Below are 24,932 nucleotides of genomic sequence, written 5' to 3' on the forward strand. Positions count from 1 at the left end.
ATGAAATCCTTTAATAAAAGTATTTGACTCTTTTATGTAATGTTTTTATTTTATATTTAGTTGATATTTATAAGAAATTAAAAGATCAGACAGGTGAGACAGGCAAGACATTGTAGTGTTGGCCTGGTAATTGACTATGAAACATGTTTCTACTGCTGTGTATTGTAAAGGTAGTCTCATGAGTGAAAAGCAAAACTTGCTATGAAATATTACCCAGGGTTCAACTTCTCCTTCCACACTGGTGTCATTTCCATGCAGTAACATCCAGTTTAGAGACTCCCACCCGACTTCCCTACCTGCACACTTCCACTAGCAGCCTCTTCCACCACTGCTGGATACACAAGAGATCAGAGGGATTGTCTGAGAAGTGGCTTGACTAGGCTCAGACCAAGCAAATGCTGAACCATCACTGGGGCACACTGGGCCTGAGCCTCTGGGCAATCTGGGAGCGTGGGTGGAGAGTTAAGAATGCAGGTAGGAAACCTGTGACTTCACTGAAGGCGCTCCAAACACACCTGGCTTCTTAGCCAGGACTGACACCACAGCTCCTTGGCTGCCAGCGTGTGTGTGTGTGTGTGTGTGTGTGTGTGTGCGCGCGCGCGCGCGCACGCAGGAGTCCAACTACTGGGTGTCTGGGCTCCGTTCCATGACTGCACACAGCACTGCTTTTGTGATGCAAATGGGGGCACGAAGTGTCTCTTTGATAATGTGCAGTCAGAAGACAAAAAAGCGTTCACTGAAACAGTAAAACTAATTCATAAAGCTGAACGACAATAGGGAAGCATTATGGATTTTTTAAAGGGGAAAAAGTATCCCGGATCAATGTTATTGTCACCGTGTAAGCTATTCATAGTCAATGCATAAGGGGGACATAGCGGCAAGTTTATTTACAGTGGGAGAAGTTTTTATAGGCAAAAAAATTTATGTTAAACATATATAAATATATTTAGTTAGAAGTTTCTGTTTATGATCCTCGAAGTCACTTATATAGCTGGTTGTTTTAATTTATATCCACAATATTCCCTAGCGACAAAAATACAGTTGAAGTTTTGAAAGAACACAGAGAGCTAATGGTTAAAAGCCATATGGTACATTTTTTTTTTTCTTAAAGGGAGTATCTCTCCATCACATACCAGAGTTTAGCTCAAGGTCAACTTATATTAATGCATTAAACTTAGCTGTGGAGGAGGCAAAGGGCTGGAGGAAAAAGGATAAAAGAAGTTCCGAAATTGTTCCTCCAACATATTCAGCCAAGCAACAGAACATTGCCTTGATAAGGGTTATATTGGACAGTTGCCATAATTCCTCCTGTTAGATCAGCTCCCCCGGTACCTATTCCTATACCTTTTAAAGTATAGCATGTAACATTTTGCTTGAAAATTGCTTCCACCTCTATTGCTTTGTTATAGCTGTTTTGCAGTGTCGGTATAGAGGCAGTTCTGTGTCACAAGAAATTACTAATCTGAGGCTTGAGAAGGGGCAGCATAGCCTTCCATTATCTCACCAGCGAGCTCTGTACAGGATTATTTTCAAATTTTCTGCTGCTATTACAATGTGCTGTTGGAGTGGGCAAGGCAGTGAGGGAGGGGAGGTTATTGAAACTTGGTTACCAGGGTAGATAAGATAAAGTTCATCACTGTCTTGGCATCCACATTTGCAGTCAGGGGTGGAAAATTTGATGAAAGGAGTACATTTGGTCAAGGATATTGTTAAGATATAAGGCTGGACATTTTCCATCTGTGTGTACAGAAGAGTTTCTTTTTTTCCCATTGATGTTCATCCGAAAGAGTCCGCATGGTTGTTTAAATAAATACATTTTCCTCCAATGCATTACTATAAACTTGTAAATACCAGACAACCGACATCAGAATCCGCCCCTCTCCCCATCCCAACCTCAAGAAATAAAACTGGAGTCATACAGAGATAACTTTCTTTAGAAAGTTGTCATTTTCCTTGTCACTTTCTCTTCTTTGGGGCTGAGAAAATGACAGTTCAGACTTAACGCTCACATAAAGCTATTTTTAGATCTTTTTCTTCAGACACCCTTGATTTCTATTACACAGGACATAACTCTAGAAATCATTTTATTCTTTGATGGGGTTCCTTAGCAATCACGGCTATCCTGGGTCATTATTAGAAGTCGCACTGTAAATCCAGAAACATGTGAGAAGGGCAGACAATTTCTTTTTCAGCAAGAGACTTCCACTGTCAAGGAGAAGTCGAGGTGCTGATTATGCAAACTGAGATGACCACTGTGTGAGTTATTTCCTGGAGCTAAGGTTTCACTGCCCACAAGCCACTTCTCTTCCCTTTGAGTCCAGCATCTCTTCTCTTCCCAGCCAAGCCAGCCTAATACATGTGTGCAGGTTTAATACTGGAAAGGAGGGTCAGCTTTACCCATACATAATCACCGTTTTATGGCTTTCACTCATTCCTGAGGTGTTAATGCAGATCAAATGGGAAACACTCGGGAAGGAGCCCTTGCAGCTACTGCACTGCCTAGTTCCCCTCCGCTCAATCGTTAATTCTTATTGTAAGATCTAAAGGTAATTTTGTTTGCTCTCTTAATGCGTTGCAGTTCTCCCAGTGGCCCTTGCATATCCTTTCTCAAATTCCCATCTTGATCAATTGTTTGCAAATAATTAAGCTTTTAAGAGATAATGGCGTGGGGCTAATGTACACAACAAAGGCGAGGTCTCCCATCACTGTCTGTTGGAGTGGTCACATTTGCATTGATATCCCAGGATGATTAGGTTGACTGCTGTAGCTGGCAAGTGCCATCGGTCTTTCCTTCACAAGGACCTACTGATCTCCCTTAAATTAGTGTCCTTGCCATTTAGGGGCAATAATAGCAAAGGTGTTCAGGAGAATGGCAAGGGGTGACCTAGCCCCGTAGTTGCAATGGTTTGGAATGGAGTTCCCATTTTCTTCCTAAAATGGCACTTCTGTTGATCTCTTGTATAAAATCACGTCTACCTTGGCCCATCTCCTGGCCTCACTAGCCCTGGGCGGAATGCAACAGGGCTTTGAATGTTTTTACAGCAGCCTTGCCTGTGGCACGTTGGGCTTTTGTCAAGTCATTTTTTTTTCAAAGTCTACAAAGGAATATCTCATACTGTCCACAAAAGGCTTATCTAGTAAAGATGCACAGGATTTAAGATATTTAAACATATTGGATTTCAGTGAAAAAGCCGACTTCTTTGTGAATTTTTGTCTGACTGTGGATTAGGTACCTGAAGTCGTGGCTTTCATGTAATACTAGTAATTATAGATTTTTTTCTAGGGAATTGAAGGTTTGTGGGACACCAAGGCCAAGAACTATGAGAAAGAAAATACTGTGCAGTTGACCTGCCGTAGACAAGGGTATAGGAATTTTGTCGATACCCTTTTTTCCCTCTTAACAAAGACCAGATAATTGTGATATTTAATTTTGTCCAAGCTCATTCATTTCTATTACGTATATATATGCATATATATACATATATATGTGTGTGTGTATGTGTGTGTGTGTATATACACATATATACCTCTCTCTCCTGAACAACCGAAAATTGTTTAATGGAGACAGAGTGCTGGGTCTCCGTAGCTTGAGGCTGCCTAGCAATTATGCTGCACGAAATTAGACACAGTTTGTTCCAATTACTTAAAATCAGATCACATGAAAAGTGACAGAGGGAAAAAAGGGTAGAACTTTCTCATTTTATGATATTAAATTATGAAATCAGAAACTGCATGATGTGAAAAACAATCTGAATCTGCACTGAAACTCTGAGGGCCATATGATTGCTCTTTGAAGCTGTAATGACTCAGGTAATTTTAATGATCCAAAGAGAATTTTTCTGACACCACTTGCATAAATAAAATGTGAATTCCATTTGCTTTATGTAATACTGGGTCTAAAACTTGCTCACAGACAGGCATGCAGAAATACTCTTGAAAACACAGAACCAATAAATGACTGTGACAATTCTCAATTTTCAAAGTAACTAAAGGTAAATGGCATAAATATATTAATTTTCATCCAATTCTGGTCATAATATCAAGGTGCCACTTACGTGACAGAGCAAAGGTGCTGCCGTCCAGCTATAGTGAAGAGAGACTGCTGATGTATTTATTACAAAAATTCTATGGAAAAATCACTGAACAAGATTTCCGTAGGACCTGCTAAACTGCACACACGTTACAGAAAATGCTATAGGTTGGAAACGAGTTGTGTGCATCGGTCTCCAACTTTATATGGCAAATCCTCACTTAGCGTCGTCAGTAGGTTCTCAGCCTCTAATCAGAACAAAGCATACGGAGACCAGTTCTACCACAGACCAATGATATAAACAAGAATCAGGTTCCTGCCGCATCTCATTAATGTTGTAACAAAACAACATTAAACCAAATGATTTTATTCAGGGACCTCCCCAAAACTGGACGCTAAAATGTCCGTGTTTCAGAATCAGGCTTATATTCTGGAAGAGTTGCGCCAGGTTAACCTTTAACTCTGATGGCTCTTAGAACTCCAGATTACACAGCTGAGGATTGGAAAAGTCGTTCCTGGTTCAAAATCTTATAGTCAGTGAGTGGCAGCATAATACACAGTCGCCCAGGGTCGTGTGTGCCTGAGTACAATTCTCCTAGCATCAGCGCAGAACTGCGAGATAGCACCTGGACTCTGTTCATAGGGTAAAAGTGTGTTTGGTTTGTGCTGAGTGGCAAGCCTTCATGCAGCGGGAGTTGTGTTTTAAACTTCAGGGTAGTGGATTGCTCTTAGCTCAGTATCCAATCATGCGATTTTGCCAGATCATGTGATGACTGGCATGTGTAGAGTAGAGAGATTGTCATGTGATCTTAGCCTATTATGAGGCTTATAGACTTTTATTTGGAAAGAGTGGGTCAACATCACTTTTAGGGATGACATAAGGAAAGTAGTGCTGTGAATCTCAAATTGGATTGTTTATTCCTCTTGTGGGCTTTGAAAATTTTTTATTGTCCATTTTGATGTTTGCATCTGGGCAGCTATTCTTTTATTTCACAAATACTTACTGATTCTCTGTCCAGCTAGTCTGGGATTTGAGAATGGTAAACAAAAAAGGCAGAGGCTTTGGAGTGGCTCAATGAGTGGTAAGAGACACAGCGACAAGGAAGCAAGTAGTCAGAACAAGTGTTTCAGAGAGCGATGCTCGCTGGGAGGGAAGGAGGAAAAGACTGATGGGAGAAGGATAAGGTGGCCTTGTGGATGGTGGAGTGGGGAGGACTTGGCATTTGAGCTGAAACATGAAAGTGACATGGGAGCTGCAGCCTGCGTGACAGGGACAAGCTTGGCATGTTAGAAGGACAGAGAGGAGGACTGTGTAGCTGGGCAGAGGGGTGGCGTGGGGCTGAGGAGAAGGCCATGACGTCTGAGACGTAGGTAGGGCTGGGTCTGGGTCTGGCAGGCCTTGCAAGCCCTGGTAAGCAGTGGGAAGGTTTTGGGGCATGGGCCCCGAGTAGAGAGAGTAGAGATCGTGAAAGGTGTTTGCCACATCCCTCTTTCCCGGTGAGGCTTAGTTAGACACTGGAAGGGAAACAGGAAATATCACAGAGTCACGGGCTGTTGATCATTCCTTCCCCTGGTTGGTCTCCTCACCTGTAAAACAGGAAGGACAGTCGAGTCCATTTATATCCCTCAAAGGAATAGAAGCAGGATTAATTACCATCCTATCTGTAATATACTTGGAGCTCTTTAGAGAAAGGAACTATATTCCATGAAAGCAAAGCCTTATTCTAATTGTGTACTTATTGATTAAGTGACAATCAAAGACAATGCTTGTGGGAAAAATTGCTACATCTCTGTTCTTCGAAAATGAATCCCACGTGTATAGATATAGAACATATTTAAACTCACATATAAGAGCATTAAAGTGGTCACCAATGTGCCTTCTCAGCATCTAATCAGACTTTATTAATGAGATTAAATCTATGTTAATTAGCATTCAATAGACAGGAATTCAGTTTCCAGTGGCACAGGCAGTTAAATGGAGAGTTAGCAGTGCCCTTTCCCACTGGTCAGAGACTAGACTGTTGGCTATCAGGACAATTTTTACCTTGGGAGAACTTACTGGGAGGCAGTGTTTCACACTGGGCTGTGTCTCTATAAATGGAAACCGTGTCCTCAGCTTCTCTCCCAGGCTTTAGTTACGTATATGTCCAAGTTAGATATAGTTGATTATTGAACAAAATATTTGTGCCAAAACTAATTTCAGTAGAATTCCAAACATTCTTAAAAAAAGGTATGGATTTCATTTTATTATCTAATCCTGTAATACTATTTTTTTATCCTGTTTTATGAGGAGCATCGCTGGGCTTGTTCATAGCATGCAAAATATGCTGGTCTGTGACCCAGTATTGGCCTGTGTCCAGATCTCAGCATGTGTTGACATTCGGGGAGGGAAACAAACTTTGGTTGAATTTCATTTGTTTGTGTTTTTCAGAAGCGCTCAAATGAACAGTGGTTAAAAAAAGGAAGCCACTTTAATTTTGATATTTGCATCCAGCAATATAGTATTTGGAGGGAGAATGTCATGCTAACAATGTTTTTAAGTGCTGGGGACCTCAGCTGAGACTGTTGGTCCACACGGTTCAGCCTTAGAAAAGTCTATGGTCCTAATAAAAATATTACATCAAGGCAGTATACTTTTGTATAGTCAAAAGGGCTTGACCTTATTTTAGTCCCATAAAATACAGTGAAGACCGTACTGAACTTTCCACATTCGCAACAAACAAACCTGTTAAAGGATAAACTCAGTATCAAGGTTCTACAAATATCCTAAGTAGCTATTTATACACTTCACTAATCTTTGTAATTGGCTGTCTTTTACTGCCATTAATTAGATGATGTAGTATTCTATTAATAAGAGTGACACACCTCAGCATTTTTACCTGTAATTATAGACTTCACTAGACACTTAGGTTATTGACAAGTAGCCTAAATGTTGCCCGATGTACACATTTCTTTTTTTTTTTTTAAAGAACATATTTGTTTATTATTGAATCCCTGGTCCCTGCCATTGCACCTGGCACGTGATATGCATTCCCTTCTCTGCCAAAGTATGTGTGCATACACCTATCTTTTTTGTCCTCTTTCAGCACCCTTACCCTTCTGAAGAACAGAAAAAGCAGTTGGCACAAGACACGGGACTCACCATCCTTCAAGTGAACAATTGGTAAGTAATTTGGTTTTGTTCTTATACACAAGCTCTTCCCTTCTGGCAACCTGAAGCGAATGTTTTGCATTAAGAAGACACACCCAGTGTTGCCGTTTCCCCTGGCAGCTTGTGGATCCATCGTGAAAACAAGCTGTGGAGTGGTAGGTGAGAGTCTTCGACGGTGCGGAAAAGAAAACCATGTGTGGCTTTCCCGATCTTTATCAGCAGGCAGATTTTCGGCATAGTCTAAGTCAGCGTTTAATTCACGTTCACTATGGCTCTGCAAATGTATCCCTCTCTATGGCTTTTCCCCCTTCAGGGTAATCGCTAGGAAGACTGGATCATCCCATTTTCTATGAAACAAGAAAATCCACCATCACCCATCAGTCAGGTTTTCAATTCATTGAAAAACTACGTTTAGTTAGATTTTGTTAGGGCTATGTGTTCGAGGGTAGTCCCCCCTTTCCTCTTATCTTTTGTCTCTGGAAAAGGAGAAATTACTTGTTTCTACTGGGAAGCTATGCAAACCCTCACGTATCTCTGAGCTGTGTGAGACTGTTCCAACATAAATGTGTACGTTCCTGATTTGGGGAGAAGCCGACGTTATATACCGAGAATTAGCTAACGATATTGTGATGACATGCTCGGTGGTACAGCAGCCCGGCTCTGAGGAAGGGTGATTTATTACCCTTTGTTCGTGGGCCGAAAGCCAGGTCCATAGTCACCCGGAGCTAGTGTCAAATTTGACGGGTATCGAAACCCAATATCCTCTAAAACTAAGTGTATCTAATTAATTGTCCTAATATTTTTAGATCAGTGTTTATGATGGGGAAACCTTATCCTCTTTGAAGTAAAATCCAGAAAAGGCCCAAAGCCTGGTTGGAGAAAGCAGAGAACTGGGAAGGCCAGTTTGCAGACAGAAGTATTTCTTTCTGTTCAATAAGTGTCAAAGATTAATATTACAGAATCTCTGATTACATGGCCTAATCCATTTTGGTGAATAAATTTGTTCTTGATGTCCATTGCACCTCTATTAACAGACCCTTCTCTCTGTTAAAGAGCCCGGGAGCCTTTGGGAGAGATTTCAGATATATTAAACTCCATTACAGAAAATGTAATTTCTGTCAATATAATTCCATGTATTCTTCAATTTAGTATTTTAGAGATAACAAGCTACTTACAATGTATTTGCCTTTGGAGGATTAATTTACAAAGTGCGCTATCTTCAGGACGCAGACAGACTCACGTAAGCGTTGCTTGTAAGGGTTATCAATTTCTGTGACCTGACTGCAGCCTTGGGAGATCAATTTTTGCAGCCCTTTTAGTCAAGTGGCTAGGGAACCAATGGAAGACACGCTGTGGCTAAATGTGTTGTTAGGAGTTGTGTTGCTGCTGAGGTTCTTTGTTGGCCTATTTTTACCTGCTATTGTGTCTGAATTTTCAAGATTGTTGGTGCTGTGTATTTGAACTTTAGTCTTTCAAATTGTTTTGGATGTTATTATAGGGTAGCCCATCGATTTTAAGTGCATGCACACCTAAATTCCTATGTAGTTTCCAAGTTTACACTGCTGGTGAGGCATTTTAGTACAATGGAAACTGTATAAATATTGTATTTCCCTGGGAAATGTTCTCCTTTGAGGGCCAAGGAGTGGCAGGGCGAACTCTCATTGAAGAAGGCAAAGCTCTGCCGTTCAGCTGATCTATCACACATGCCGTCTCTCGTCCTTCTCGCTGTTGCTAGCAAACTTCACCCATAAACATGCGTCATTACACGAGAACACATTCCAACACGAGTTGCTTTCTTTCTACAGGTGGACGAACTTGCGGGGTAGTTCCTGCAGATGCAGCAGCAGGCAGGCATTCCCGTGACCCCAAGCAGTACGCAGTTGTTCTTTAAAGATTTTGTGTACAGTCAGCAGTCGCAGTCTGACTGCCTCAGTGTTGCAATTAGAAGGGGAGGAAAAGACCTCAAAAACGTTACAATACATAATACCATATAGCAACTTTTCAAAGTGTATGCAGACTGTACCCTAAACTCCATACTGGTATTTAATTCTGCGCTGGTACATGACTTAAAACATCACTGTGGCTGAGTGATGTGGGACGCAAGCACAGTTCTGTGCTCAAGTGGCACTGTGGACGTGCACATGTTCTCTCTATGCTGCGTGGAGTTTGCAGCCACTGGCTTGCACTGCATTGCTTTGAATTTGGCAACTGTTTCAACTCTTAACAACTTGGTTTGTGGTGGAGAATTTCCCTCAAGTAACTCCAACTTGTAAGAGAGATTGCTTCTCTTATGTTTGATGAATAATGACATTCCTGTGTTTGATTTGAGTTTTTAACGGTTTATTAATTTCCACCCAAACTTCCTTTTAAGGAGCTGATAATTGATTTCTTTTTCTTCAGGCTTTGAGTAGGAAATGTAATGCGAACATGGGGAAACCCGGACGGTGCTTCCATTGTGGCATACTGGAAGACTAAAAAGTAGTGTAACCACTCAAGTAAAGTGGTTTTCCTTTTACTTCATCGTAATAAAAATTGTACAAAGCTTTTCTGAGCGCTTGTAAACATTTTTCCTATATGGAGCATCAAGCTCAAGTTATTTCCTTTGGGAAATAACAACTTAAAAAAAAAATCTTCATTCCCTTTCTCTTCATTTAGCCGTAACATTTAAAAATGTGTCTTCCTTCCTGGATTTCTTCAAACTTGTTAACACACATGTACGTTTTGTACAAACTATGAGTCACTGTTGGAGAGATTTAATGAAATGCTGAAGGGCAGGTTGGGTGCAGATCAGTCACAGTTATTGGCAGCAACATGATGTATGGAAACACAATCTGAAAGTGAAAAGTATAAACTCACGTCTAGTTGTTAGCTTGTCATAGAGACCCTGGCTGGCGCAGCTTTCGGTGAGATTTTAACTGAAAAACTGAGATGCGGAAAGTTTGGAGCATTGTGATGCTTTCATTCCCTTGCTGAACTGATTTGACATTTATTTAATTGCCATAGACCATCTATATCTATATAACCTTGGTTAGCTAAGGTGGAAGCATACAGGGTTTGGGGGAAGAAGAGACAACAGGGACAATTAAACAACAAAGTTTAAAACAAGACAGATTTGGTTAATTAAGAGAAAATTCGATTCAAAGGAGTAACTGTTACACTTTTCACATTTGGTTTACCTGCTGGAGTGGAAACAGAGAGGAGGAACCTGAGAGTGGCTGGCATCCGCACTGATAGGAGTTGGAACCCAGCGTGGAATGTGAGCTGTGTGCTAGACGAGGCCTCGAGGGACAAGTCTGTGCCAATACATTTTTTTGAGAGTTGAGACAATAATGCAAGGAATTTGAGTAAAAATATTTTTATCTAAATTATCTAAGTATTTGAGGTAACTGCATGGTTTTTAAAAATCAACTTCTCTAACTAATTGCCTAAATATTTCAATCTAGCATGCTGTGGTAGACTTACACTTGAAGCATAATAAGTTTTGAAATATGATATGTGCTATACATTTATGTATTTTTCTTCCTTTGCTCCCTCACTCCCAACTATGGTGCGATCCAAAAATGGTAAACAACAGCATTTGGGGTTCTGTCTCTCTGTTCTTCGTTGCAGTTGTGGTTGTGACCAACACTTCTGTTGTGTCAGCAGTGAAAACATTTCTGATGTGTTGCATGTTTTAATCAGTTTCAACAGAAGCCTCTTAAATTCAGAGATTAGATGGTTAAGTTGTCAAATATTTAGGTAGAACTTTAAACACATACACACACAAAGTCGATACTTGTTTTCTTTTCCTCCAGATGAACTTTACTTTTTTGTATTGAAAATGTGAGTGTAGAATGGTCAAAGGAAAACTCCCTCGTTTGTTTGCACAGCAACGTTGCAGACCTGGGACTCCACGTGATGGAAACTCACGCCCGTGATTGTATCTTATTTGCTGGATGCCTCCGACACATCTGCCTCAGCAGAGTTCTAGCCTAGGGTGCACTGGGTACATTTTACAGTTTCTTTGTTTACTACCTCTCATCCAAACACTTTCCCATTAAGGCTAAAGTTAAATGATCATTCCTTTACGATCTAAGGAGGCACTATGGATTTTAGATGCAAATTATATAGTACATGGGAGTTCCAGTACGTATGTGGAGAGAAAAATCACTCTTCATCAGCTGGGCGCACAAAATTCCAGGGAGCACCCTAACATCCGAGGTGACACTTTACAGAACTATCTTGGTGCTAGAGTTCTCAGATTTAGCACACACACCAGAGTTACTTCATTTATTGCCTCCAAACTGCAAAGCACTCAGGCATCGCTTCCCATTTATTACTAGTGGGGGAATAAAAGTATGTTACCCTTAGAGATTTATGCCACTGGCAGGTAAAAACGTAAACTTATTTTTTAAAGAATAGGATCTCCCTTAATATTATAAACAGATTCAACTGGGAAAGGTCAGATTTCTTTCTGAGTTATGGTAATAATGTAACAAATACTTTTATAAGTAATCAAAGATCCTATAAATATAGGTACCTGTGTAGATGTAAATGTTAAAACATTCACAAATTATCCTTTCAACTTCTGTGATCTAAAAATCAATAGGGGGTCATGGGGTTTCATAGAATTGGTCTGCTTTTTCTTCCAACATAATTTAATAATACATTTTACAGATGTTGTTTAAACATTAGGTACAGATTGTTTTGTCAATAAAAGCTGAACAGAGGCATGACACAAACGCAAGGAAAACAGATGTAAGAGAAACAGGGCACCGTGCAAGAGGTATCATTCGACCGCAAAACGAAAGTGCAGGGCATGTAGTGATTTTCCTTACCTAGGAATTACCCAGGGATGGAACAACTTCACACACAAAAGGTAATTTTATTAAGCAGGTGGCTTAACTTTTTCCCTTGAGAATCTAAATGTAACCTACATTTAAGGGAGACTTCAGAATTGATCAATGGAGTAACAGGTGCAGGATCTTTAAAAGAAGGAGCAGACGGAGATATAAATAGAAAAACTCTCTAGAACATCTCAGAATGGGTTGTTGTTCTCCAAGCCACACTTAATTGCTGTGCTTTTCACATGGACTGTCAATTCTAATAATATTACCTTTACAGGCACTTACTCTGGGCTTAGATTATAGCAATCAGTAATACTCACTAGATAAAATACTGTCTGGTTGCTCATAAGAAAATATTGAAATCAGTCAAAAAATGTTTAGCTTGCATATTGCGTGAGACAGGACTGGCGCGGTGCCAGGCAGGCAGGGTGTTATTAGGAAAGCTGAGCAAATAGCTTGCAGGGGAAAGAGCTGTGAATCTAGAAACCTTCAGGTATTGTCATGTCAGAGAGTCTCAGGAGTTCAACAGAGACACCACTTTTGTCTTCAGATTTTAAAAATTTGCAACCAACAACCCTCTTTGAAAATGACTCTATGGTCTGTTAAATAGATATACTTTGCTGTAAGTTTCATGCCACAAGTTTACTCAGATCCCTGGCCCCCCATCCCCGGGCCCCGTTAAATCACATCGGTCATACTGTGAGAGATGAAACCCCTGAGGAAGAAATAGGTGTTGTCTGTCTGTACTGGATGGAAAGCCATGCCCTTCTACCAGGGCGCCTTGAGTCTAGGTGAGAAGAGAGACAGGGATGCGGGAGGTAGAAAGCTGGACTTGGAAGTCTGCGTGCTGTTTTGGGTAACCGCTGTCTCCTCCAGCCAGCATTCAGGGACAGTTTGTGTGCTTTTCAGGAGGAGATAAGAGTGTGATGCCTGAAGTTGAGAGTTGGTAACAGTTGAGGAACTATTGAGGGACCTCTTAGGGTTGGGGTTCAAGCCAGGCCCAGAGCTGAGTGAGCCGGGAGACTGATTTATCCATCAGGGCCCCATGCTTCAATGTCTGCGATCCCTTTCAAGGCAGAGAAACCAGTGGCTTGGTGGTTGACTTTGAACAGGGTGTGTGGATCAGAGGACTTGCTGGGAGTCCAAACGAAGCCGGATTTGTTGTTTTCAGTGTGTTAGCACAGGTATTCGGTCCGAGAAATGGAAAGCAGTGCTGGGCCTGACTCCCATGTACTTGCAGAGAGCTTGGGAAGGGACGGGACTGAGATGCATCAGGGTCGAGGGGATGAGTCCAGGCGTCCACAGGTGGCTAGGGAACAAGTTCTCCTGGAAGCCCCATGACAACATGCAACTCACAGGGCAAGCAAAGGGAGGGTTATCAAGGGGAGAGACCATTTCGAGTCAAAACATTTCATTTGTTGCCCCCACTCCTCGCTGGTGAGCTGTGTGCCCTTGATCGAGTCACTTTATCTCCATGGCAACAGCTTCCTCTGCCTTGCGTGGTCAGGTATGACTAATCACTGGGACTCTAAGTCTCTTCCAGCTCTAATGTTCTAGACTGGATAATAATGCGAAGCAAAGAAAAGCACGTTTAATGTTCTGAAACTGACTCTGATTCCAGCTGTACCCTAGGACTGGGGCAAAGGAGAGGATCCTTTGAAAAAGAGACAGACGGGAAAGTTAAAAAGTTGTTCTTTTTTCTTCCTCTTAAGTGAATCAAGCCCTGTAAAATAAAAACGAGATGAAACTAAACATTATCGCAAGACATGAAAAACATGTATGCTGTCATTTTAGGGCTCGTAAGAGAGATAAATCAGTTGTTTTTAGCAGCGCGCTACGAGCCTGTGAAGGACATGATAGATAATAGGCTTGGAATTTCTGAAATTATTGTACAGCAAAATTTGTTTTTTCCTCAGGCGTTCAATCTCTTTCCCCGGTAATTTTGTACATGACAAACTTTTTAGTGGGTGCATTAATAATCTATAAGTAATGGGTTGTCAGGTGTCAGTTAGATAAGATTAAAAGACTGTTTAAGCATATCCATTTGCTTTTTTGCACGAGTTTTATAGGTCAGGAGAAATAACTTTCTGAGTTGTGGCGGAACGCGCGTGTTGGTTTTTCCCAGTCTCTCCCTCCTTTGGCTCCGCTCCAGGTGGACGTGGAAGAGCTGCATTAGTTACGTAAGCCCTGCGTGCAGGGGCAGGTCGGAAACTCGCACTGCGTGAGTCAGGGGGACACACGTCTCCGCTGCCTTCTGTACACTTATTTCAGTTTTTCAAATGTTACGCTTTTTCTTCTGGAAGGAAACTGGAAGGAGAAGCAGCCTCTGCTGAGAGGGACCCCCACGCTTTAGACGTTAGGAGTTTCCTAGCTAGCCAGGTTTAGGTCTATTCTTGTCAAATGGGTCTTAAGTGTGTTTACATATAGTTTGCCTTTCTGGTATTTTCTGCTTGCACAGACCTGATCTCCACCTATTTTGTGTCAACAGTTGCTGAGGCCGGTGTTGGGTGATTAAACCACTGAGCACCGAAGCAGCGAGCTGTGCCCACAGAGAACCCTCTCACTTACATCACCATCTTGCTCCAGGCTGCGCCTACCTAAAACAAACAGCATTTCTGAGTGGTTAAAAAGTCAGCCTGAAACACGAAAAAAAAAAATGGGGCAAATGTTGTCTCTTTGTTGAATAAAACAATTTTTCAAAAATGGAGTGGAGCCAGGGGCGCTGGGGAAGGAAGTGTTTCCGAGGGCGAATGCTGTCTTGGATCCGATCGGCATTGCTCCAGCGTGTCAATGCCTAGAGCTTTGTGTAAACGCTTCCCGTTTTGCTCTGTGCCTTTTTCAGTGTTTAAGGGGAGAGAGAACATTAAAAAAATCCCTCCACCCACACGGATGCTTGTAAGTTTGGCCAATACGGAGCTCTCCTGTTCAATGCCCTCGTAGTTGTTGATATTTTCCTCTGTATTGTATTTCCATTTTTACGGGGCTTTTCAGCCTGACCCATTACTACAGGAAATAATGCACTCTGTTGGGCTCTTGACACCTGAACAATAACAAATACACGAAAAACTTTAATTGGTTCCCATCCTTGAGAGTTCCCTTTTCCTTTTTAGCCTCTTAACCAATGCGAATGAAGGACCCAATGCCTCACAAGATTAGATCCATCACTGAAGAAGGGGAAAACGTATCTCCTTTCTGAAACATACGAACTCTTTCAGGCCCGTGGGAGTTATTGGTCTTCAGTGCAAAATGTAACTTCGCTCAACAATGAGTTCCCTGTCATTGGAGAGATCTGGCTGAATATTGATAAAGTCCCTACTTTTCCAGAATAGAATACTGCCTAGGGACAGAAGTTAAATGTGTCATGATTAATAATACATATAAGTTTCTACTAGTTTGTACCCTAGGATGCTGATTTAAATGTAAACCAGTACTTTTGAGGGCTGTTGACTGGTTGAAGGATTTTGTTGGCTGGCAGCCCTAGACTATCTGCTGTGGTGGACTTGATTTAATCGTTAGTGTGGGTCATGGTTTGTGTGTACTTGGGAAGTGCAGGGAGCAGGGGATGGTGAAAAGCTAATTGAAAGAATTGTCCGAAGAAGTCAGATGTCAGCCCCCATGTCTGGTCACCTGGCAGTACCGTTCCCAGAAAGGAAAGGCCTCCGTCCTCAGGGCCAGGTGAGGATGGGGTGGGGGTGGGGACAGAGAAAGCACATCAGAACCGTTCCGAGTGAGCATAGTATAAAAATGCCTATTGAGAATTAACTTTGGGCTTTAGTCCTGTTATTTCTTTTGAAATTGCAAATAACAAAGGGATATGAGATCTTGAAATTTACCCATGGGGAGCCTGGATTCAAATTTTAGAAACCCTGTGCTAAGGAACAACAGAAGCCACGACCTGGGTGGAATTTTAGGCATCATTTGACAGTTGAGGCTCGCGGCCTTACAATGTTACTCGGCTAATTGGAGGTGAGGATGGGGCTGATTCCTAGTCCAGCGCCTCTTCCATCCCACCATCACGTGTTTGTTTTTAACGACGTCATGGAGATATAATGCACGTACTGTGCAATCTGCCCACTTAAAGTGCCCAATGCAATGGGTTTTAGGAGGCAGCTACCCCACAGTCCATTTTACAACTCTGTTGGCACCTCAAAAAGGAAATCTGTACCTTTTATTTATTTTCTGTTTAAATTCTTACTGAGGTAACATTAGTTAATAACGTTGCATAAATTCCAGGTGTACAGCATTATAATTTGATATCTGTATGCTCTATTGTCTGTACCCTTTAGCTATCACCCCACCCCACCCCTCCATCCTCCATCCCATCGGCTCCTGGCAACCACTAATCTACTTTCTGTCTGTATGGATTTGCCTGTTCTGGACATTTCACATCAATGTTATCCTGTAATATGTGGTCTTTTATGACTGGCTTCTTTCTCTCTAATGTTTTTAAATTTCATCCATGTTGTAACGTGTCATCAGTACTTCAGTCCTCTTCGTGGCTAAATACTATTCCAGTTAATGGATAGACCACCTTTTGTTTATCCACGCCTCCGTTGGTGGGCAATTGTGTTGTTTCCACCTCTTGTGGCCATAAGCGTTCACGTACAGCTTTTCTCATGCCGTTAGGGATTTTTGAGAATTACGATAACAGTATCCCAACAAACCCCTGTGTTAAGTTTTACAATTTATAAAGTACTTGCCACTATTTTGACTGTGACAATTATGCGTGATGTTGTTCAAGTGAGGGCAGCCACTCAGAAGGGAAATTCACATTCTCTAAACTTTCTCGGTGTGGTTTAGATGCCCATTAGCATTTTTCAAAGCTTTGACCCATTTTGAGAGGAGGTCATTTTGTTAGTTTTAGTGTCCTCATTTGAAAATTTTTGTCATATACCTCATTTGGCAGATTTTTGCCTTTTTGAATAAGTGGTTCCATTTGTATTTAAGGGCCTACGTATTATTACATTTTGATATACATTGAATAGAACTGGCTTCAAGCTTTACTCATTGAAACAGAAATTACAGTGAATATTCAAAGGAACAGAGACAGGCCCCCATTCGAGTCAAGTCATCTTCATTGTGTCATTCTATAGCCTAATTTGGCAGGAAAAAGTAGAAATCAAGCTATATTTTGAGATACCCTCCCTTGGCATAAATGGAGACTCCAGCTTGGGAAGTGCTGGGCTGGTCAAGGCCTGGGAACTAAGGCAACTGACAGAGAGGTCCTAGAGAAAGAAGGCACTGGTGGTCCATCACATCGTGCGCATGCCGAGGCCCGTCGCTGTTCTCACTCAAGAGGGTCCCAGCCTCAGTCAGTCAGGGGGAATTTCATTTAAGAAAGTCGTGTCGTTGATCGTCACGTGGGCCACGCAGCCTGCCTGGCTGGGGCACTCCTGGTTTGTGCCTATTGCGCAGGATAATTACGAGTAGTGTTCCTTTACTCTCAGAGCATCCCAGCTTAGATGATACACTACCTGCTCATTCTCCATATACTGGAGATTGGCAGAAAGTTAAAACCCACTTTAAATAAACACATATTCTGCAGTGTTTATGGGACGTTTAGTTCGGCGCAGCGTTCCTGACTTTTTGGGAATATGGGAAAATTAGAATTCATGTGGAAAATGGTTCAGCTTAAGCCACAATGAGACACATGTATTGTTTGATAATATTATTGCACCTACTTTAACTTTTTCATTGCTGTGGGAGGTTTTGCTATATTATCCTAGATTGCCCTTTGCTTATTCATTGTGCTGATAATAATTTTAATTCTATATATTTTCTTATATTCATATGGTTATAAAGACTCAACTTTGGCGAATTGCCTGTTACATTGAAGTAAATATTCTATAAATGCCGTTTTGTTACCTATGCCTTGTGTCCATAGAGACTTACGGTGTTTTTAACTGTTGAGTGTCCCTTATGCTAGACCTGGTGAGACAGCCTGCCATCTGTCCCTTCGAGTCTGGAGCCTAGTGCTTTGGTGATCTAAAAGGCAGCAAGAGAAATATAGACCCTCATTTAGGGAACCACTCTTGCTTTGAATTCAGGTCAGATTAAAGGATTTAGCAAGCTTTTTTTTTTTTTTTTTTTTAGAATAAAAAAATCACTTTACAATTTGCTTTCAAGGAAAACTTTGTTGTATATAACCTAATGTAAAATATTTGGAAGTTATTTCAACATCTAACATTCAAAATAACATGTGGCTTTTGTTGGGGGTTTTTTTTGCATTAATTTTTTTAACTGATTAGTGATTTTTTTCACTAGTTGCTTTGAAAAAAAATGTATATGTAATTAACTTCCTCAATTTCAGTTCTTCCTAGAGTAATTTGACAAATATACCCATCACTGGAAGAGAAGGGGAGCCTTCTCAGACGGCTGATTGATGGGCTTTTTGTGATTTGAGCAATATACTTCTAGGATGGACGGGGAGCGGAACCCGCGCTCCCTTCTCTCCCCTCCTGTCCACTCACCTCTTCCACCCCCAGACACACAGATGGTGTGTTGCAGTCTTGGAACTGTCAGCTCCTGGAGGAGGTTGAGCAACTAGAGAGAGGTACCAAAAGCATGATTTCATGAGGCTTGACTTGAGATTGAGTCAACTTTCTTGAGCATCTTAAAATCATTTTTCATGCCAGTTTATTTCCCAGAGAAAGAGAGTGTAGAAAGCGTGGGTCCTGAAGACTGCCAGTTATGGATCATTAAGTTCCATAAATAAATGTAAATCTAACGTGAAGAATTCCAACAAAAGATTTTGAAGTTGATTTCTTGTTTTAAAGAACAGAGAGTTATTTGGGCGATAGCTAGAGCTCTTTCCCTGAGAAGTTTATTTATAAAACAGGCCTTAAAGTTATTAGGAAAGGCTGACTTTTAAAAAAATGTAGTATATATGATTTTATTTAAATGACTGTGATAAAGTTGAAAGAAATGCTATGTCAAGGAAAATTCATGGACTAGAAAAAGGATGAAATGCTGGAATTCAGCAATTACCTTCCAATGTAACGTTTTATATTTGAAGATTTTTCACAAGGTTTATTTCTATAGAAATATTTATAGAAATTACCTAAATGAATTATGTATCAATCACATATTATATTTGCGTGTTGTTTATTTGTGACTGAATAATGAATAGAGTGTGTAGAAACCACCAGTACTTATACTTAAGAATGCAAGGTATTAATTTTTATTATTAATAAAATATGTGTGTAGGTATTTCTAACTGTACCTAAATATTAATCAAAGATGAGTATTATTTGTAATTTCTTTGATGGATGATACAGGTATAGAAGGCATCTTTACTAACATATTCTGCTATTTAAGGAAATCTTTTCTTTAATATTAACTTGATAATTCGAGCTTCCTGGGCCTAGGGAAGGTATTGTGCAATGGTATTCCTCCATCCCAAATGGGTACCTACCTTCCTGCTGGCTCTTCACGTGTGCCTCGGGGGCAGGAAGTGCTGTGGGGGTGACCGAGGGCGTCATTGTTCTGAGACAGCAGCCTTCTGGTCTCCTGTGGGTCACCGGGTTGGCAGTGACGTGCTACAGGAACAAAATGTGGGCTCCACTTAATCATCGCTGAACAAATAGGGTCATCAACATTGAGGAATAGAATTAACTGAGTAAAGGTGAAAGTGCCGTTTCTGAAAGCGAGCAAATATATAATTTTTCTTTATTTTTGTTAGTATTACAGAGGACCATACAAGGAAGACCAAGGGTATAAAAGTATAGAAAAAGGGCAAAGCTATGTGGAAAAAGCAGCCTGTGGAACTGGGAAAATGTGCCTTGTGTTTTGGTTCAGATGGATGCCCACTGTAATCTCTGCCTCTCCTGGTTCTCACCCAGAGGAAACCAAACTTAGCAATCCAGTTTTGTGGGAAGGAACCAGGGCAAGCAGTGGAGGATAAACTAAAGGACAAAGGTCAACTTTTGAAAGCTGTTCTACCAGATCTTGCTCAGAAAACTATTCAGGTATTCAAAGACTGAGAATAAAAGGAGGTAGGTGGAATTACCAGAATGAAAAAAAAAATTTAAAAGTCTAATAAAAAAATCTGGGAGGCAAAGAGAAGAAAGAATAAAGCAAAACTTTGTGTATTTCTTTTTAGCACAGCTCAGGCTCCGTCTCCCGTTCTCCCTGTCTGACTCCCATTTAAAAACGCAAAGACTAAAGTGCAATTTGAGGTGATCCCATGTGTCACATTTTTGAAGATTTTGCTTCCCTATTAACCTCCCACTTCCCCTAACTAGGACTTGTGTCCTAAACAAATAACTAAATAACTAAAAAAAAAGGAAATATGAGTATATCTCTGTTCATTTTGACATGGAATAAAGCTATAAAGTCAATCCATTACATTCCTTTTCTTTTTGAAACTTCTTGATTTGAGAAAGGAGATAATTGGGGCACAGGAAGACATTGTAATCCATGATTCTATGAAAAATGGGAATATAATAATTATTTCCCTTATTTAGTCTCCTACCACCTACAGGATGTCCAGTTCTTAAAGAGTATTTTACAAAAGAAGATTGTAATTTCAAAGCAAAATGGGATTTTAAAAAGTATACCTTCATGTTCAGAATGTAACATGGAAAGGCAAACAGAGTGTTTCCCAACCTGAAAGCCTACTTGACTGAAAGGCCTACGGTTTTAAATGCCCAGTTCATGGCGTGTCTGAGCTACATTCCCTTAACCCAAGGCTGAAACTCCTCTAATGAGTAAGAAAAACTCAGGCTGTCATGTGTCCCTGACGTTAGACATCTGAGTTCGAAGGGCTGTAAGTTTTGGACATCAAGTGTAAAAATTTTCTCTTAATATCTTTAAGTGAACGAACTTCTTAAAGATACCTTATCACCATGGGGAATTCTAAAGATTGTGTGTAGTTCATGGGTGTATTTTATTTTAAATTACTTCGTGGTTGTTGGAGAATGTATATTTTATTGTATATTCAAAGTAGGATTGTCTTCTCTTTTTTCATGTCTCTCTAAAAACACTATTTCTTATACATAGCTCTAATTCAAGCTCTAATATATATATTTATGTATTCATATGTAAATATAGATACATATTTGAACACAAACACATGAGCTTAAAATGAGTGTTTTACTGATGCTTCTTGAAATGACAGTATTTTTAAGAAGGGAATATGTTCATATAAGTTCACATAAAATCTAAAGTTCCTTTTTTGGTTTAGTATTTAGAAAATTCTCAATAATTTAGAATCTTCCACAATGGAAAGTAAAGAATTCTGTCACAAAAGCAGGGAGGATGAGACACAAGGTCAAAGGGCATTTTAGAAACAAACAGCTGGACCAGTTTATTTAAACAGATACAGGGATGGGGAACTGACCTCTGTTTGACTTATAGTGGGAGGAGCAAGAATGTCATTTTATTGCTTTGCCCAGAAGGAAAATGTTTTTGTATCTGAATTCCCCCCAAAGCCCTCTAAACACATGGCTTTGCTGTATATAACATAATTCCAAAGAGAGTACATGTAAGATAGTCTAGGAGAATGATGAAATCCACTGAAGAGAATCAAATGTTGAGATGGTTTTAAAATCAAAGACATGATGTTTTAAAAATTAAAATATTTTGATATTAGTTATTTTCAGATAAAGATATCTACCGTGACCCCAGATAATAATTTGTTTCGTGTAAGTATAGGAATTGTAATTCAGTAACATTCTGAGAGTTTATGAGGTCCTATATATGAGTTGATGAAGTTTTCAGAAATGAGAAGTTCCAAGTATGTGGTCCAATGGTTTAGACAAAAATGATTAGGTATTCTTAGAGTTTCAAAGTTTGGCTATTTTTATGTAATGAAAGAAGTCCCACCTTCATATCTACATACCCCATACACAGCCGACACTGGTGTTGTCAGTAACAACGACCACTTACTGCCACCACAAGGAAAGCAAACAGCACCTACTACCGGGGGCCCTGAGCTGAGAGCCGGCGGGGCCACTGCATGGGGACCACAGCAGGGCTAGGAGATTGGCATTTGGTGTGGTCCACTGAAGACGTTCAAGGGCGCACAGACAAACCTCAGCATGGTGAGCAGAGAGTGGCTCAGGTGGGGAGTGGACTCAACATACTAAAAGGACTCACATTCTAGAATGAACTTGGTAAGAGTCACAGATGTGTAACTTGGGCAGAAGAGGGGAGAAGCCAATGGGGCATGCCGGCTGTCGTTGAGATATTTGAAAGGCGATCCTAAAGAAGGGAGATTAAAGTTGTTTAAATTACCCCAAGGAGTGTCCTGGTGAAAGCATTTTAGACAAGTAAGGCAGAAGCTGTTAACACTTGCCTTGTCCATAGAATGAATGGACTCTCAGGTGAGGTGGGAAGTACTGTATTAGGAACAGTCCAGTGGAGGCTACCCATCTACTAGGTGGGGATATCAGAGAGGGAATTCAGATCAAGCCAGGTGACCATTAAAGCCCCTTCCAAACCTGAGGTGTAATTTTTCTATGATTCCCTGGGTTTAATTGTCATGGATTCAAACCTGAGTTTATTATGAAATGGTCTTTGGAAATCTGAATGTACAGATGTGAAGGAGGCAAACTTCAGAACGTAAATAACTAGAGACACTGAATCTTCTCGTGCACAGGTTTATCTTTGTGCACACAAGCAGTATGGTCCTCCAAACCCTACCAGATGCTCAGTCATGCTTATTCTTGGAGTCAACAATAGAGTTGCTGCCCATGGTGACTAGCTCAGAACCAGTTATTTATGTATTTATTTACTTAGTTTTTAGAGAGAGGGGAAGGGAGGGAGAAACAGAGGGAGAGAAGCATCAATGCATCAATGTGTGGTTGCCTCTCATGTTCTTCCCCCGCCCCCCGGTTGACCTGGCCCACAACCTGGGCGTGTGTCCTGACTGGGAATCAAACCTGGAACCCTTTGATTTGCAGGCTGGCGCTCAATCCACTGAGCCACACCATCCGGGGCGAAACCAGCTTGCTTTTAAATACCTATGTAGTTCAGGATATTCTAAATGGGTAGCACAGTAGGGGCCATGCTCTGGTTAGGACAATATAGAGGGGGGTGCTTGCTACTGTTCGGTTCACCAGCTGTGTGTCATTCAGCAAATTATTATCATTTCTTGGGGGGCAACACGTGACCACAAACATGTGACTTAACTTCTCTGAGCTGTGGTTTTGCATCTGTTAAAAGTGTGCTTCCTATTTTAAGATAAATCATGTAAATCATATCCACAAAATATGATGTTTTTAAAAGGACTGAAAAAAGTTATCAGAGCTCCTTCCCTCTAAGACCCAACAGATTACCGACAGTCCCACAGATGAAGAGCTGGCTTTTGCTCTCCTACCTGTGTCAGCTACTATGAAAATTACTGTTGGTATATGCAGAATATTAATATTAAATAATTTTCTAATTGGTCATGCAGTGAGGCAGCTAATGAAAAAGCAGATTTTTTTTTTCATTTTAATTGGCTATTTCACATAGTGTTTGTGCTACACCTGTGCGTATAATGAGACTGGAGAATTAGTCTAACCTTCCGCTCACATGATTCCAATTTCCATGGTTTATACAAGATAATGATAACCTGATTTGCAACACAATTTGTTTCAGATTCTTGTTTTAAATATTTTTATTAGCAGTTCAGGGACTTCATATACAAGAACTGATACGATATATATTACCAGGAAGAGTTTGCACCAACGGTGTCCCTTTAGTTAAATTCCACTGTCGTTACTTACTTTAATTAACTCTCAGATAATGAAGAAACAAGACTGTAAGATACTAAGAATCTTAACATATCAGGAAGTATTCATTTTTATTTTAAAAACCTGTCCCTGTCTGGGTTTTTTTTGTTTTTTTTTTATATATTTATTGATTATGCTATTACAGTTGTCCCATCCCCTCCCCCCTTCACTCAGCTCCATTCCCTGTCTGTTTAATGGTTTGCGTTTTGGGATCTATTTTCCTACCCGAACTGGGGAGACTTACAAACTAGAATTCATACTGGACTGTGAATCCTTTATTATTAATAGTGTATTATTAAACTTTTAATTGTATTTTTATGTGCTGCTCATGTTCAATATATTCAAATCTGAACTGAGAACTAAAAGCGATTTACTATTTCAGAATCTAATATGTCCTGCTCATTTTCTGTATTTGATATGTAATTCTTAATATTACTCAGTAGAGATGGATTTTAAGAGTGAGAAATTTCATGCGCTTGGCTTTGGAGAGCTTGTATTAATCACTCTTTGAGAGCCAACAGAAATTGTAAGGAAAATCTTATTAAGACACTTAAGTAACTTAAATATCTTAATAAGATGTTCATTATAAAATTTCAGGTCTAGCTGGAGAAAGAAAGATTATAAGTTCAATTACTGTATAGCTGTGACCTCGCCTTGACCTCAGACTTTGCATAAAGAGCAAAAAAAAAAAAAAAAAAAGAGCTACCCCAAGAAATCTCTACAAGGAATGCACTTCTCTGAAGTCCCCAGCAGTGTGAGTTAGTGGTGATAAACTCCAGACATTCTCTCATTTGATGGTGTGCTGCCATCCCAGTTCATTATCTTAATAGTGGGCATTAAAATAGAATTAGGTTTGTAAGAGGTAGGGAAGGTTTTGATAAAAATTGTAAAAAAGAAGTCAGAGAACATAAGATTGAAATGTCACTAATTAGGAGCTGTAACAGATGCCCTTACGGACATTTCGCTCTCTCCACCAAATTCCCCCCACCCCTTGCAATTGAAGGAGTGGTGGCTAGCTAGTATTGTTTCCTGAAAACTCCTCTAATTCCCCCATGAAAAGATGAAATGGAAGTGTCCAACTGTGGTAAAACAGGCAAACATAAATCAACTCAGAAACCCCAAGCCTATGTACTAAAAGGTCACGGGGGTGACAGGTTTTGCAGCAGGCAGAACTGCACAGAGAGCAGGGGAGAGAACCATTTTGCCAA

At 40.5% G+C, this 24,932-nt stretch overlaps 1 protein-coding gene across 4 annotated transcripts in view; it reads left to right on the plus strand.

Annotated features, from left to right (window-relative positions):
* The window catches only part of MEIS1 (Meis homeobox 1), a 139,401-nt gene that overhangs the window by 109,094 nt on the left and 5,375 nt on the right, over positions 1-24,932 (plus strand). For all 4 annotated transcript variants that reach the window (XR_008426844.2, XR_011651259.1, XM_024552708.3 and 1 more), the window contains exon 9: positions 7,117-7,193. Coding sequence is in view for 2 of the 4 variants with exons in the window: in XM_024552708.3 (XP_024408476.1) it covers positions 7,117-7,193 (77 nt within the window). In the remaining 2 variants the exon portion in view is untranslated. The remainder of the gene's footprint in view (positions 1-7,116; positions 7,194-24,932) is intronic.

Source organism: Desmodus rotundus, chromosome 5 (assembly GCF_022682495.2).
Source record: "Desmodus rotundus isolate HL8 chromosome 5, HLdesRot8A.1, whole genome shotgun sequence".
Classification (NCBI taxonomy): domain Eukaryota; kingdom Metazoa; phylum Chordata; class Mammalia; order Chiroptera; family Phyllostomidae; genus Desmodus; species Desmodus rotundus.